The sequence below is a fragment of the Bos javanicus genome, chromosome 18 (genome assembly GCF_032452875.1).
Source record: "Bos javanicus breed banteng chromosome 18, ARS-OSU_banteng_1.0, whole genome shotgun sequence".
NCBI classification, from domain to species: domain Eukaryota; kingdom Metazoa; phylum Chordata; class Mammalia; order Artiodactyla; family Bovidae; genus Bos; species Bos javanicus.
Genome location: NC_083885.1, coordinates 57,790,207 through 57,807,126, shown reverse-complemented (window position 1 = coordinate 57,807,126; position 16,920 = coordinate 57,790,207). Strand labels below are relative to the sequence as shown.

General features: G+C 45.6%; 1 protein-coding gene across 6 annotated transcripts; it reads left to right on the top strand.

The window, feature by feature from the left end:
• Positions 1–995: 995 nt before the first annotated feature.
• LOC133229684 (sialic acid-binding Ig-like lectin 5) lies at positions 996–16,116 on the top strand. 6 transcript variants are annotated; one of them, XM_061386365.1, is made up of 9 exons: positions 998–1,100; positions 1,197–1,586; positions 1,800–2,063; positions 2,267–2,338; positions 3,104–3,361; positions 3,446–3,730; positions 3,958–4,048; positions 5,183–5,264; positions 15,551–16,116. In XM_061386365.1, exons 1-9 carry the CDS (start codon positions 1,064–1,066, stop codon positions 15,740–15,742), a joined length of 1,671 nt encoding a protein of 556 aa, XP_061242349.1. In that variant the 5' UTR covers positions 998–1,063; the 3' UTR covers positions 15,743–16,116. The 6 variants fall into 6 exon arrangements, with proteins under 6 accessions (XP_061242351.1, XP_061242349.1, XP_061242348.1 ...); XM_061386366.1 differs by having other exon boundaries at positions 999–1,100; positions 2,291–2,338; XM_061386364.1 differs by having other exon boundaries at positions 2,291–2,338; positions 3,104–3,730.
• The last annotated feature ends 804 nt before the right edge of the window (positions 16,117–16,920 follow it).

The window sequence follows — 16,920 nt, the reverse complement described above, 5'->3', positions numbered from 1 at the left end:
TCACACTGAGGGCAGATTCTTTACCATCTGAGCTAGCAGGGAAGCCCATTATATGAGGAAATAAGATTAATTATATGATATCTAAAATAGAGTAGAAAGAAGATAATTGATTGATTGACGGACATTTCTTTTTGTTTCTGTAGTTTAAAAAAGTAAAAAATTTATTATTATTTCTATCTAACTGTAAAAGAAACTTTCCATCAGTCCCATAGCTTCTTCCTGAAAGTGTCTAAAAATGTTTATGATCATAGTCAAACTTGTGAAAATTAAAGAATTTTTTCCCGAAAGGGCAGCAAGTTCACAGGTTTTTTGCACACATGACTTAAGCCTTCATGTGGCTTTGAAAAGGAGGCCATCCAGAGTGAGGGGTTGTGAACTGTGTTTCTGTGTGAGGTCTAGATTTTGGGGTCCCAGCTGAATGTGGCAAAGTTCTTCCTTTACCACCCAACTTTGCGTGGGCCTGTGTCCTGGTCGGCTGGTCCCACAGACCCTCGGATCCATGAAGACACACAGCCTGTGTACCCTGTTCTGAAAACCCTTCTGGGCAAAGGAGCTTTTCACTCTCAGCTTTCCTTCCTGGGTTCCACCCTCCAGCGTATGTGAGTCTTCCTGCCCAAGTCTGAATGGTTTTGAGAAATCTTTCAATGTTCTTTTCCAGAAAGTTCAGTGTTTCTCTGTTGCAGAGTCGGTTCCACCCGATGACCAGGGCTGGACCCCGTTTCTCTTTTCTGGTTGTGCCGCCCGCTGGGCGATCCCACCGTGGACCCGAGCATCACTGGATGGGTGGTCATGTCAGAGCCACGTGCGGTGAAGCCTCTCGGCCTCTGGGGGCCTCAGGATCTCCCCCTGCGGTGTGGGGTGTGGGGTGTGACCTTCTGCCTTCTCAGGGCCACCCCTCCTCCATGGCCTGGGGCATCCAAGTTCCCCTTCTGTGCTTGGCCAAGGCTCTGTCTCTGTCACCCTCTGGCTTCCTGTTGGGGCTTCCTCGTTCCCTCCCCACATTCAGGGCGCTTCCCTCCCCAGCAGAGGGACCTGAACTGGCTCTGTGCTGGCGGATGCTGACATGGTGCCCCTGCTGCTGCTGCCCCTGCTGTGGGGGGGTGAGTGGGGGAGGTGGGGGACGGGGCTCACGGCTGGGGGAGGGGAGCACGCGTGGGGAGGGGCTGGAGCTGCCGCTGAGCCTCTGTGTTCCCCAGGGTCCCTGCAGGAAATGGCAGGGTACAGGCTCGAAGTGCAGGAATCAGTGGCGGTGAAGGCGTGCATGGACGTCCGCGTGACCTGCTCCTTCTCCTACCCCTGGAATTCGGGATATCCCTGGTATTACTCTGCCGAACTTTTCACCTACTGGTTCCGGGAAAAAGACCAGCACACCAATGATGCTGTGGCCACAAACGACCCAAGTAAACGAGTGAAGCCAGAGACCCGGGGCCGATTCAGCCTCCTCGGGGACCCCAGCAACAATGACTGCTCCCTGAGCATCAGACAGGCCAGGCTGAGCGACTCAGGAGTCTACTACTTCCGAGTGGAGAGAGGACATGATGTGAGATACAGTTACAAAGATAAGAAGCTGAATTTGCAGGTGACAGGTATGACAGGGGGCCCAGGAGAGGATCCTGGCCCATGGAGACTCCTCTATTAGAACAGGAACAGGGTATAGGAGCCCTCCCTGCTCCAGGTCTTGGGGTTTGAGGGTTCAGGAGAGACCCAGAACTGGGAAGGAGTTGTGACCCTGACCCTCTGGGTCCCCACACCCCTGCGTCCAGGCATCTCCCTCTGTCTCCTCATCTCCCTTTCTCCAGGGAAACCCGACATCCATTTTCTGGAGCCTCTGGTGTCCGGCCGCCCCACAAAGCTGACCTGCACACTGTCACTAGCCTGTGAGGAGCCACACCCTCTCCTGTTCTCCTGGGCGGGGGACGCCCTTGATGCCATGAAGCCAGACACCCTCCACTCCTCGGAGCTCACCCTCACCCCGAGGCCCCAGGACCACGGCACCAACCTTACCTGTCGGGTGACATTCCAGCAGGTGACCCTAGAGAGAACCGTCCTTCTCAACGTCTCCTGTGAGTGTGGAGGGGTGATGGGGTCCCTGAGGGTGGTGGTGTGTGTATGTGTGTGTGTGTGTAGAGAGAAGGCCAGCCTACTCGTCTGTGGGTCTGCGCCCTGGGGGCTGAGGTGGGGAGTGGCCATGAAGGACACCCACCCCTCCTTCCTGGTTTCCCTCCTGGGGTGCTGGTCAGTTTCCTTCCCACTCCTCCCTCTGCAGCAAGCCCGTGTCTTTCTGCCCCAGATATTCCGAGGAACCTCCACATCAGCCTCTCCTTCAAAAATGTCACAGGTAGGACAGGACCTCTCCTCTCCAGGGCTGGGTCCTGCTCCTGGGACTGCCTCCAAGGTGGGGCAGGGGAGTGGGCTTGAATGTGATCGGATAGGGGAGGAGCAAGGAGAAAATCACCACCCTGCCCCACCTCCCATGCACTAGACCACACACACATGCAATACACACTGAGACTCACACACACAGGCACACACACATATAGTACATACACGTGAACATACACTGAGACATGCACAGAAATGCCCATACACACAGGCACATACACATCACACATATACACAGAGATATACCCACAGCACAGGCACCCATCATGTACACATACACTCATGGACATATACATGTGCACTCAGGCACACGTGCACTCAGGCACACACACATACACCCCACACGTATACACACTCACACACCCTGTTCAAAGCCCATTTCCTTCACCATGGTTCTATTGTGTGGCTTTCTTCCACAAAAGCCTCCTTAGTCGCATCCTCTGCTGCCTTCACTGAATCAACATCTCAAGCCTTGAGGCTCTGGGTTTTCTTTCCACCAAACAGCCCAGGCCTGTCCCATTGAGACACCAAGCCTCCCCTGAAGATACGAGGCCCAGACATGTTGGCTCAGCCTGCTTAGGGTGGGAAGGCCCAGCCCTGGGACTGCAGGGAACCCAGCTGGCCAGCGGGGGGAGGAGAGAGCGAGGCCAGGAGATCCTGGGAAAGAGGGAGGAGGAGACCTCAGCCTCCCCCAGCTCTCCCACTGCGCTTTCCCCCAAAGCCTTCAAGATTCTGCAGAACACCTCATCTATTCTCATCTCGGAGGGCCAGGAGCTGCAGCTGCTGTGTGTTGCTGACAGCAACCCCCCTGCACAGCTGAGCTGGTTCCGGGGGTCTCCCGCCCTGGAGGCCACCCCCATCTCGAGCACCGGGGTCCTGGAGCTGCCTTGTGTAGGGGCAGCAGAAGAAGGGGAGTTCACCTGCCGGGCTCAGAACCCGCTGGGCTTCCAAAATATCTTCCTGAGCCTCATCGTGGTCTGTGAGTGTGGGGTCTCCTGGGGACAGGATGCTGGAGTTCCAGGGAGGGGAGGGGTGCCCCTGATCCCTCCCATCTCTCCCACAGCCCCCCCACAGCTGCTGGGCCCCTCCTGCTCCCAGGAGGACGAGAGTCTTCGCTGCAGCTGCTCCTCCCGAGCCCGGCCGGCCCCCTCCCTGCACTGGAGGCTGGGCAAGGGGCTGCTGGAGGGGAACTTCAGCAACGCTTCCTTCGAGGTCAGCTCCAGCTCCGCCGGGCCCTGGGCCAACGGCTCCCTGAGCCTCCGAGTGGGGCTCAGCTCTGGCGTCAGCCTCAGCTGCGAGGCCCTGAACATCCATGGGGCCCGGAGCGGGTCTGTCCTGCTGCTGCCAGGTCAGGGGTCTGTTGGGGGGAAGAGGCTTAGAGGAGATAGGGGTCTCCATCCTAGAGAAGATGACGCTTGGCGGGGAGAGGGGCTGGGGTCAGGGCAGAAGGTGCTTTTTAGGACAGGGGGCTCCTTCTCAGGCCTGAAGAGGCTCTCCAGAAAGTTCTGCAAGGAGGCGGGAAGGCAAGAGACCGATCTCAGGATCGTGATCATCTCCTGGCCGTCTTCCCTGCAGGGAAGCCTGCACTCCTGGTTGCTGGGGCTCTTGGAGGCGCTGGTGCCATGGCCCTGCTGTCCCTCTGCTTGTGCCTCCTTTTCTTTTACATGTAAGTCTGTGTTCTTGGGGAGGTATAGGGAGGTGTGTGGTAGGGAGTGTGGAAAGAGGTCTCTTAATCCCAGAAATGTGGAGAAGCGTAGATTAGGTTCAGAGTTGGGTAACAGCCTTAGCAAGATGTAATTCCCGTGCATTAAGGTACACAGTTCATTGGCTTTTAGTCTATTCAGAACTGCGTGTCTTTGACAGTGATTTTGACAGAATTTTTGCATTAGCCCCAAATGAAAGAGAAACCAAAAGGAAATCCACACCCCTGATCATCCCCTCCGTTCCACCTTCTGCCCTAGGCAAACGCTAGGCTGTTTTCCATCTCTCTAGAGTTGTCTGTTCTGGACATTTCAAATAAGGGCAGTGATAAAATATGTGGTCCCATGTGACTGACTTCTCTCACTTTACGTGATGTTTTGAAGGTTCATGCATGGCAGTCCTTCACTCCTTTTTAAAAAAAAAAATTAATTCATTAATTTTTGGCCGTGCTGGGTCTTGGTTGTGGTACACAGGCTTCTCATTGCCATGGCTTCTCTTATTGCAAAGTGCAGGCTCTAAGATGTGCGGGCTTCCAGAATTGCAGCTCAAGGGCTCTAGAGCGCAGGCTCAGTAGCTGTGGCGCACAGGCTTAGTTGCTCAGAGCCACATGGAATCTTCCCAGACCAGGGATTGAACCTGTGTCCTTTGCATTGGCAGGCGGATTCTCATCCCCCGCGCCACCAGAGACGTCTCCATCATTCTTTTTTATTTCCAAACAATGTTCCCTTGAATGAATGGAGCTACTCATTCATCTACTCATTCATTTACTAGCTACTCATTCAGCTACTCATTCATCTACTCATCCGTTCATCCACTGATGGACATTTGGGTTGTTTTGGCCACCATGTCAATAATAATGACATTCATGTACAAGTTTGTAAGTCAAGTCTCTAGTGATGGAAATTCAGTCTTGGCCAAAGTCCTGGTCATCCAAGAAGATGAAGCACTTACTTCCGTGTCAGGAAGGCCTCTGAGTCCAGTGTTTCAGGGTCTGGATACCCGAGCCGTCGTTCTGGGGGCAGTGGGAGGGCAGTGGGAGGCAGCTTGCCCACCTTTGTCTGAGCCGCCCTGACTGCAGCACACCGGTTTCTTCTCTTAGACTGAAAGCCCGCAGAAAGCAGGCAGCCATGAGACCAGAGGGTGTGGATGATGAAGACCCGGTCATGGGTACCGTCGCCTGGGTGAGTGATGCGGGCGTCTTCTCCAGCCGTGGGGGCCCCAGGCATGTCCATTTGGCAGACTCAGGCTAAGTCCATCAGTAGTTCCTGCTCCTGCCTGCTCCCCCAGGCAGACACCTGGGAGCTGGCTTCCCTTCGGTTCTTCCCCTTCATCTCCCAGGCCCAGTGGTGCTCTGCTGACCACTGAGCCTATTCACTTCTTTACTGGATACAGGCTGCTAGAACTATCTCCCCCCAAACCAGTACTTTCCAGCCGTTCTGGAGTCTCAAAGCTGTTGCTCCCAATGCTTAGAGAATCAAGTCATAATCGTTGGTCTGATATATGATGTCTTTCCTGGCGTCTCCCCTGACGGCCGCTCCAGCCACTGGTCCTGCCCTAGGGTCCAGCTACACTGGCCTTCTCCCTGTGTCCAGAGAGATCTATTCCCTTATGACTCGGAGTCTTTGAATATACAGTTCCTTCTACCTGAACTAGGCTTCCCTGGTAGTTCAGATGGTAAAGAATCCACCTGCAATGCAGGAGACCTGCGTTTGATCCCTGGGTTGGGAAGATATCCTGGAGAAGAGAATGGCTATCCACTCTGTATTCTGGACTGGAGAATCCCATGGACTATACACTCCATGGGGTTGCCAAGAGTCAGATATGACTGAGCAACTTTCCCTTCACTACCTGAGCTGCCCTCCCTTTCGCAGTTCAACCATCCACCTCGCTGCCTCCTTCCAGCTGCAAGCTCAGCATCTCTTATTCTGGGAACCTTTGCCTTCTCCCTTCCTTCTCTCCATCCACCAAGTCCTGTGTCCATCCCCGACACCCTGTGTTACATCACACAACATCAGTGCATTGACCTGTCTCCACCTTCTCATCGTATATGTAAAGTCCTTGAGAACGAGGGCTGTAATTTTCTCTCACACCATCCCTGTCCAGCAAGACCCCTGTTCCCTTTTTAAAAATTGGGCTTGTGTTGCCCCAAATGGAATTATCCAAAATGCTTTGTTAATCACTGAGCTAGTATCAATGGAACAAGCACTATTCACTTTTACTTACTCATCGTTACACATGATATGATAAACACGTGTAAATCTACCATCCAACCTGAGACTTAAAACACTGATGATAACTTTCATCTATCCTTCTACTCTGACCCGCCCCCAGTAACCACTGCTCTGAATCTTTTGATGCTGGTGTTACCACATATATGTTTACCCCAAATATACACTCTTCAGTTTACTTGCTTCTGAACCTTCCAAGGGTGTCATGTGCCAGGTATGCTTCTTGGACTTGCCTTGTAGACGCAGTCTTATATAGCAAAGATTCATTCATGTTTTTGCACAAAGTTGCAGTTCCCCATTGTATAATGATGCATTTTATGATTATGTCTATTATCTAAGCTCCTATTGATGGACATTGGAGTTGTTTCCTGGTGTTGCAATTACAAACATTCCTTATTCATGTCTCATTGTATTCACATGCAAGAGTTTTCCTTTAGCATTACTTAAGAAATTTAATTACTAGGTCATAGGGTCTGTAAAGTTCCTATTTAGAAGATCATGGCAATATTTTCCAAAGCAACTGTGTTCACTCATACTCTCATCTATGCCTATCAGGTTCTGTTGATCTACAATCTCTCCAACACTTGGTTTTCTCAATTTTTTTTTTCAGTCATCTCACATTCTCATTATGGTGTTGATTTGCATTTCCTTGGTTACCAATGAAGATGAAAATCTCTCTACAGCTTCAGCAGCATATGAACATCTTTTCCATAAAATGCCTGGTCTCATTGACAGCCCATTTTCCTACTGAATGTTTGACCTTTTCTTATTAAATTTGAGAGCTTTATACATTTTTATGCTTTTTAAAAGATTATATACATTGTAAATATCTTCTCCCAGTGAGTAGCTCATACTTTACCTTTTTAAAGGTGACGTTTGATGATAAGTTCTTAATTGTAATAAGAACTTTGGGGTTTAAGAAATTCTTTCCCATCTTAAGATGTAGAAAGATATTCAAGGATAGTTTCTACTAAAAGTTTTCTGTTTTTCTTTTGGCATTTAAAGACTTCATCTATGGGAAGTTGATTTTTCTGTGTGGTGTACAGTGTTGACCTATATATGTTCCTTCTTTTTTTGCAAAATAGTCCTTCACTTCCTCCCCTGTGGATCTGCCATTCATCAAAATTCCAAATGTGGGTGGTCCTCTTTCTGTGACCTCTTCTATTCCAATGATCAATTTTAGTGTCCTTGAGTCAAAACTGTGTCTACATTCAACAGTCTATAAGCTCAAAAATAAGTCCTGGTATCTGATAGAGCAAGTCCTTCTCCAGATTCTTCTTTCAAAGTTGTCTTGACTACTCTTGGACCTCTGCTGTTCTATTTAAATGTTAAAATCAGTATGTCAAGTTCCCCAAAATACTCCTATTGGAGTTTTGATTGGAATTGCATTGAACCTATAGGTCAATCCAGGAAGAGTGTATTTGTGGATTCAAGTCTTCTAATCCAAGAGAACAGATTATCTCTATTCATTTAAGTCTTTAAAAAAAATGTTTTCAAGAAAGATGGAGAATTCCTTCACACAGGTCTTGGTCATCTAGTTATTCTATAACAATAACTAGTATTTAAAAATTTTTTTCTTCCTAAATACTAGTTATTGCTACTACTGTACATGCTTTTTTCTGATTGCTCATTGCTATATGCAGAATGAAAAACAATTCTTTTTAAGTGTGAGGATTTATTTTGTAATTAAAAAAAATCTCAAATTGGTCTTGAGTGTCATTTAGATTCTTGTTGCTTTGGTAGCTGGAAAATTCTTATATCTTACTTGTAACCATCCGTTTTCAGAGATAAAGATACCATCTGAAAAATTTGTGATATTCTTGCTTTTAACTGTCGTGGCTTGTATGGATAGTCTCTATCAGGCTGAGGAAGTTCTTTTCTATCACTAAATAACTTTATGTTTATATCATACATCTCAGTTGAACTTTTCAGATACATCCACTGATATGATTTTCCCTATAATTTGTTACCAGTGGTGAGCGAAACGGTTCAACATTTTCTATTTTGAAACTAGCATTCCTGAGAAAAGATGAAATTGTTCACAGTGAGTGTTTTTTTTTTCTTTTTCTAAAACTCTGGTAGATTCAGTTTGTTAATATTTTGTTGAGCACTTTTGCATCTGTATGCAAGAGTGAAATGGACCTCCGTCTTCCTTTCTCCTGTTGTTGTTTTCTTGTTTGGGTATCAAGATAATATCGAGGAATTGTAGAATCTTCCCATTTTTCCTATTAATATTATCTGAAAGAGAGTGTGTAAAATTGAGATGATCTGCTTCTTGAATGATTAATAAGTATCACTTGTACAGGCCGCTGGGTCTGCCCTTGTCTCTATATGTGGTTTTTCTAACTCAGTCATTTTGTGTGTCCGTTAACACACAAACAGTGTGTTAGAGATAACAGTTTGTTCATTTCATCTAAGTTTTATAATTTGTTGACAAAAGGTTATGAGTAGTATTCTCTTAATTGCATATTGTTTAATTAGGATTAATTCCCCATTGGGGGCTTCCCTGGTGAAAAGAATCCTCCTGCAATGCAGGAGACCCGGGTTTGATCCCTGGGTCGGGAAGATTCACTGGATAAGGAAATGGCAACCCACTCCAGTATTCCTGCCTGGAAAATCCCATGGACAGAGGAGCCTGGTATGGCTACACTTCATAGTACTCTGGCAAAAGAGTTTGTCAGACAGGACTTAGCAACTAAGCAACAACAACTTAGCTTATTAATATATAGCACCCTTCTTTCATTATAAAAGTTTTTATGGATATATTTCTCTCAGAACACCACTTTAATTTCACCTCACACATTTTGAAATGTGTTATTTTAATACCATTCAGTTCTAAACATTGCAAAAACCTATTGTGACTTTTTTAGGAATCTTAAATTATTGGGGATTTTTAAAAATTGAAATGTAGGGGACTTCCCTGGAGGACCAATGGCTAAGACTCTGAGCTCCCAATGAAGGGGGCCCAGGCTCAATCTTTGGTCAGGGAACTAGATCCCACATGCTGCAGCTAAGACCCAGTGCAGCCAAATAAATAAATTAAAAAAATTTTAATAAAAAAAAATCCAAATGTATGGGGATTTTAAAACATCTTTCCATCCTTAAATTCTAACTAAATTGGGTTTTGTCAGAGTACATTTTTTTGATGATATTTACTTTTTAACTTTGTTGAGACTTTATCTGTGACTTGGTTATGTGAAGAATTTCTGTAAATAGTTCCTGTATGCTTAAGAAGTATATATATATACACTCTATTTCATAAATTCCAACTAAGGTCAATAGGCCAGTGTGTGTTCATTGTATTGTTCAAATCCAAATCTTTACTAATAGGTCTTCCTAAACTATCATTATCTGAACTCTTATGACAGTTTACTTGTCAATTTTCCCCTGGAGTTTTATCAAATATATTTCTTACAGGTGATGTACTTTTAAATTAAAAGGGTATAGTTTAGAAGTATCGTATCTTCTCACGTTTAACCACACCTTGTGATTGTCTCTGTCTAGTGATACTTTTTGTTTCAAATCTATTTGGTTAGATCTTAAGATAGACACACCGCTTTGTCATTGGTTAGTTAGATATCTGGTATTTTTCCATCCTTTCCTCTCCCCACCCACTTCTAACTTTTTTTTTTAATGCTTTAGCAATGATTCTTTTGAATAGTATATGACTAAGTTTGTTTTTTCTTAATGTTATTTATTATTTTTGGCTGTGCTGGGTCTTCGCTCTGCACAAGCTTTTCTCTAGCTGTGGCCAGCAAGGGTATTCTCTGGTTGTGGTGCCATCTCATCGCGATGGCTTCTCTTGTTGTGAATCTCAGCCTCTAGAGCACAGGCTCAGTAATTCTGGTGCAAGGGTTTATTTGCCATGAGGCACGTGGGATCTTCCTGGACTCAGGGATCGAACCTGTGTCTCCTACATTGGCAGGCAGATTCTTTACCACTGAGCCACCAGGGAAGCCCTAGAACCAGGTATTTGAAAATCCAACTTGACATCCTGTGTCAAGTTCACGCTATTTGTATTTATTGTGGTTCTTGATATACGTGGATTTCTTTGTGCTATTTCACCTTCTCCTTTTGCTTGGTTCCATTTTTTTTAAACATTTCATTTTCTCCTCTCTTATTAAAAAAAAAAAAGTAACATCTCTGTCTTACACCTAACAAAAAGAACTCGAGTGCTGTTATATCTTTTGGTGTCCCCTCCATCCACCTTCTACAGCCATGCTGGTTCTTTCTCTAGATCTCCAGTTTTCATTCTGCGTAATTATGAACACACTCAACATTTTTCTATTCTCTGATCATTAAAAAAAATAGACAGCTACACATTTTGCTGAGGTAATCTGATCACCTTTGTATCTTATATTCATTGTGTGTGGTTTCTTAGTTTTCTTATTTTTATTTGCATTCTTTGTATTTGAGTTCTTTCTCCTAACATGTTTTTAACTTGGTATTTCCTGTATTGAGACTTGTATCTGAAATATTTTTATGCCCCCACAATTGAATTTTATTTGGTAGGCTCTCAATTCCAGGATCAAGGTGATTTCCTTTGGATACTCTGAACACTTGATTCACTGTTTCTTGTACCGGGTATCCCTGTTAGAGGTCTCAAGTCTCACACATTGGCAGGTAATCCACTCATTCTCCCTGGAAACATTTGCATGTTTCTCCTTAGTTTTGACAGTCTTGAGATGAACTGTACTTTATTTGGCTGTGGACTTTTCCTTGTCTTTTTTCTTGTGTTTGCGAGGTACTTTGTGCTGATGTAGTTCACTTTTTCTGTAATTCTGACAATTTTATCTCCACTATTTTTGTCCAATTATCTCTTCCTCTTTTGGTTTCATTTTTATCTCATTTGGGGACTACTGGGACTTCCCTGGTGGCTCAGTGGTTAAGACTCCATGCTCCCAGTGTGGAGGCACAGGTTTGCTCTCTGGCCGGGAAACTAAGATCCCACATGCCGGTGGTGTGGCCCCCCGAGAAAGCATGTCATTTGGGGACCATTATCATCTGAATGTTGAGATTTTCTAGTTCCTTCGTCATTCATAACTTTCATTTTCACATGTTCCGTTCTTCATCCTCCCCTGCTTCCTTCTATGGGAGACTCAAAGGTTCTTCTAGCTCCCGGGTGTACTTCAATTGTATTTATTCTATTCTTCATCCCACCATTGGATTCTTCCTATTTTTATATCTCAGACATCATATTTCCATGTTTTACAGAACTGCACACACATTTCCTTTTTATGTAACTTACATGATTACATAACTTCTTGTTTTACATCTTATGTACATAATTACTGATATGTATAATTTTCTTTTCCAGTCTTACTGAGATATATTGGACATAGAGCATTGTATAAGTTTAAGGTGTACAGAATAATGAATTGATTTACATACATCATGAAATGACTAGCCTAATAATATTAGTGAACATCCATCATCTCCTATAGACAAAAAATTAAAGAAATAGAAAAAAATATTTTCCTTGCAATGAGAACAGTTAGGATTTACTCTGAATAACTTTCATATATAACATACAGCAGAGCTAATTCTAATGATTACGTTCTACATTACCTCTCCAATACTTATCTTATAACTGGAAGTTTGTACCTTTTGACCACCTTGATTCAGTTTCCCCATCCCCATCTTCTGCCTCTGGCAACCACAAATCTGATCTCTCTTTCTGGGGGTTTGCTTGTTTCTTGTTTTTGAAGTATAAGTGATTCGATATTTCTGTTTCAAAATGATCACCATGCTGTCTAGTTACAATATGTCACCACTTGGAGATATTACATCGTTACTGAGTGATGTACATAATTTCTTTTCCTGTTGGTTTTTTTTTTTTATTTGGAGGATAATTGCTTTACAGTGTTGTGTTGGTTTCTGCCATTTAACAACGTAAATCAGCCACAAGTATACATGTGTCCCCTCCCTCCTGAACCTCCCTCCCACCCCTCTAGGTTGTCTCAGAGCACCAGGTTGAGCTCCCTGTGTTATACAACAACTTCCCACTTGCTATCTCATTTACATATGATAATACAGAGAGAGAACAGACTCATGTTGGACACTGCTGGTGAAGGAGAGGATGGGAGGGATTGAGAGAGTAGCGTAATTTCTTAGTCTCACGTTCATGATGTAACGTCAGCACTTACTCCTCTTAGTGCGTTTATCATGCTTGGTTTAAAACTCTTGATCAAAGTGTTCTAATACTTGTTTTTTGAAGGTACATGATGTTCCCAGCCTCCTTTGGTTGGTTTTTCTTCCAGGATATTTACACTTTGCAGGTGCTCAGTCCTCTGACCTGGCAGGGGGTGGGGGGGTGCATATTCCCCAGGGATGTTAGCTATTTGGTCTGGACTGTTGATTGGGTGAAGGTGAAGGGCAGATGCTGGCCTGTGTTGGCTCAAAGGAGTGATGGGGACCAGTCGCAGGGTGGAGTGCCCCAGGCACCACAACCACTGTCCACCAGTCCCACTTCGTGTCCCCCTCTCTCCGCTGAAAAAGCAGAGTAAGTCACCCCTTTGCCTTCCAACCTCAAGGAGAAGGAGCTTTGGATTTTGATCCAAAATCTCTGTGGATTTTGATCCACCAGACTCTGGAGTTTGGGAAAGAAGAAAGGGAGGACAAGAATCCCAAAGGCCAGTGAGGCTCCATGGCCTCTCTCCTTCTCTTCACCCCGGGAGCCTTCGGTGCTCCCTGGGGTGGTGCCTTCGGTGCATTTACCTCTGGACACATGCACATAGCCATCTTGTCCACGCTCTATGAATTCTGCAGGCAATGATTGCCCCAAGGCAAGGGTGGAGGAGGGAAGGGAGCAGAATTCAAGCACATCTGTGGGAACCTGTTCTTCCTCTTGTTGACAAGCCAGCTTCCCTAGCCTTGGGCTGTAGCGTGTCACCTCCCCAGCCCCATGTGTTCAAATTAGCTTTTACTTCCCCCCAGTAACCTCAAGGTGATTAATCAATCAACAATTGATTATAAAATTTTGTTATCCCGTAGTTCCATCTACAGTTTTTGATTGTTGGATCTTGGTGAGCAGAGCCAGTGGTATGTGTGAATTCACTATCTTAACAGGAACCCTGATAGAGCTTTGTTTTCCCCATTATGTTGTTGTTGTACAGCCACTAAGTCGTGTCAGACTCTTTGCGACCCCATGGACCGCACGACGCCATGGACTGTCCTCCACTATCTCCTGGACTTTGCTCAAATTCATGTCCATTGAGTCAGTGGTGTTATCTAACCATCTCATCCTCTCCCCCTCCTTCTCCTTTTGCCTTCAATCTTTCGCAGCATCAGGGTTTTTTTCCCTGATAAGTCAACTCTCTCAGCCTTTCTGTAACTTTGATACTGTAGGCAGAATAGTAAAGCAATGAGCTGCATAGTCCCTGGAGTTCAGCCTCCTGTGTCCAAGTCCTGGACTCAACCACTTCCAAGCTGTGTGACCTTGGACAAGTTAGTTAACCTCTCTGCTTCTTTATTTTCTCTTCTGGAAATGAGGCCATTGCTATGCTGGTACATGTTTCATTGGGTTGTTACAAGAAGTGCTTAGAAATGTGCCTAGGTCATGGGAAATTGCTTACAACTCTTACCTAATGTTACTATTCCCCTCTCTAATAAGGAACTGGGCATGCGGGCAGGTATTTTGGGCTGTTTCACTTCCTCATATGTCCTCTTTTGAAAGAACAGCACTTAATGGCACCTAGCTCATAACCAGCACTCAGCAAAGAGGTGTTGGATGAAGGAATGAACTTAGTGCTTTCTCCTGTTTATTCATCTGAGCTGCATCTTGTCTTCTGCGTGCTCAGTCACCTAATCATGTCTGATTCTTTGCAACCCCATGGACTGCAGCCCACCAGGCTCTTCTGCCCATGGGGTTTCCCAGGCAAGAATACTGGAGTGGGTTGCCACTTCCTACTGCAGGGTATCTTCCTAACCAGGGATGGAATCTGTGTCTCTTGCACTGGCAGGCGGATTCTTTACTACTAGCATGACCTGGGAAGCCCGTGTTGTCTTATGAGGATCAATTCAATCCTCTTTTAATATATGGTAAGGCTATTAAGATACATGTTCTTATTTCTCCCTCTTTGGCTACAGAAGTGTCAAAATACCTAGCTGTTTTGTCATTCCATCTTGCTCATGCCTAATATGGACAGCTCTGTCTAGATATGCTTTTTTTTTTTTTTTTTTTTCTGAGGTTGTGAAACCGTTTTTTCCTAACCTGGAATTCTTTTTCTTTTTTTATGAGCTACTATTTGGAGAAGGCAATGGCAACCCACTCCAGTACTTTCACCTGGAAAAATCCCATGGACAAAGGAGCCTGGTAGGCTATAGTCCATGGGGTCGCTAAGAGTCAGACATGACTGAGCTACTTCACTTTCACTTTTCCTTTCATGCATTGGAGAGGGAAATGGCAACCCACTCCAGTGTTCTTGCCTGGAGAATCCCAGGGACAGGGGAGCCTGGTGGGCTGCCGTCTATGGGTCGCACAGAGTCAGACACGACTGAAGCGACTTAGCAGTAGCAGCAGCATTTGAAGGCTAATGTTGCTTTCGACACACTCGTCTATAGCATGATGGTGTAGGTGTGCGTGGACAGACTTGGAGAAAAGAGAATGGCATACCAGTGTCTGGGTACCCTCTTTTCTGGGAGACTTGGGTCCTGCTTTATTTTCATTTTTGTTTTATGGGACCCAGGTCCAAGATCCAGAATTGCCATCTCTTCTGGCTTCTGCACAAGCTAGTTCATAAATCACACCAGAGTTAGACATTAGCTGTGTTTACTTGTCTCTAATCCAGTCCTCCTAGCCGACTGCAAGCTGCCTGAGGTCAGGGTCAATGTCTGTTTTCTCACACTGCTCATTTGGCCTCTCACCCAGGACTTGGTGCAGGGTACACTGTCAAGAAAACAGCAGGCCTGGGTTTGAATCCTCGCTCTGCCATCCATTCTATGAGTGACCTTGGGCAAGTTACTTCACCTCTCCCCCACCTCAATTTTCTTACCTGTAAAATGGGAATAATAAGAATATCACTCCTACTGGGTTTCTGTGAAGGTTAAATAGGATTCATAAGCCTGCAATACGGCCCAGTCAGTCTTGGCAAAATTGTAAATGAATGAGTGAATATTTGAGTTCACAGGAAGCACGTGAGGAATAAGATGAGTGAATAAATGTCCCATCTACTGAACTTTCCTTTGGGGCTCATGCCTGCTTACTCCTTCTCTGACTCCTTTTTCTCCCTTTTTCTCAGGGTTCCAGGCAAAAGCCTTGCTCAGACAGCCCCCCTGACCAGATGGTGCTGTCCCCTGCAGAGGACGCCCCACCCCCAGGGGAACAGGAAGACCTCCATTATGCCTCCCTCAACTTTCATGAGATGATATCTCGGAAGCCTCAGGACCAGGAGGCCACCAGCACCGAGTACTCTGAGATCAAAACAAGCTAATGAGGACTCATCCAGACCTCAGTCCCAGCCTCTATGGGGACAAGGAGAGGTCAGGGACTAGTTGATGAAGCCTTGGTGGCAATATTTAACTACTGTATGAGTGTCCCCAGGTAGAACAGAAAGAAGACAGGGGATGGGATTAGAGAAACAGGCTCACAGACAGGTTCCAGCACTTCCTAAGGTATCGTCATCAAGCAATTCAGTCCACCTGTCTGTGTCTCGGTTTTCTGTTCTGTAAATCAGAGATCATGTGTCTTACCTCCAAGTTGGTGAACGTTAAAGAAAGAACATATAAAAAGAAAAAAATAAAGGGGAAAATCCTCAAAAGAAAAAAAGGAAGAACATATTAAAACCAACGAACAGAGGTCCCATCACATGGCGTGTGCCTAGTGTCTGCTGGTTCCTCTTCCTGAACAGAAAGGTCCTCCCGTCAAGTTCTTCTGAGGGTGACGAGTAGACAGACAGCTATTTCCCAGCAAAGATGGGTTTAATTTGGCATTAGCCTAGAATTGCGGCTTAGGGTCTGCAACCATGGAGAGCCATGTGCAAGTTCCAATTCAAGGAGGGAAGGAGACCACTTTTATAGAGGAGCAAAGGAAGTTGAGGGCTAGAGGAAAGAGTGAGTCCATGGCTTTTCATTGGCTGAGTCCTTGCCAGGAAAGGAGTCTTCCTTCTTCCTGTTGGGCTCTGGTATCATCACTGCCAGTGAGAGTGCCCCCTTCTGGACTCTAACTGAGGCTTCAGTTTATTCGTTTTTTACACCAGAACAGAGGACAGAGTGGCAACTTATTGATGTCATTCTCCATCCCGAAACTCTTTGGAGTCTCCCCAGGGAAAGACTAGCCCCTCAGCCTGGCATTCAGTTCATAATACAGCATCTTATAATCTCTCTGGGGTTATCTCCTTGTCTCACATTTATCTGTCCATTCTTCCAGCATATTTCTTTACCTGCTGACCTCCAGTCCCTTCCTTATTTCATTTATAGACCCTAAAGGGATCTTTCCAATAGCCAGAGAGCTGACCCCGACTCTCCTGAACAAACCTATTCCCTCTTAGCACCACACTAAAACTGTCCATAGAGAGTTGGACTATAAGGAAAGTTGAGCACCAAAGAATTGATGCTTTTGAACTGTGATGTTGGAGAAGACTCTTGAGAGTCACTTGGACTGCAAGGAGAT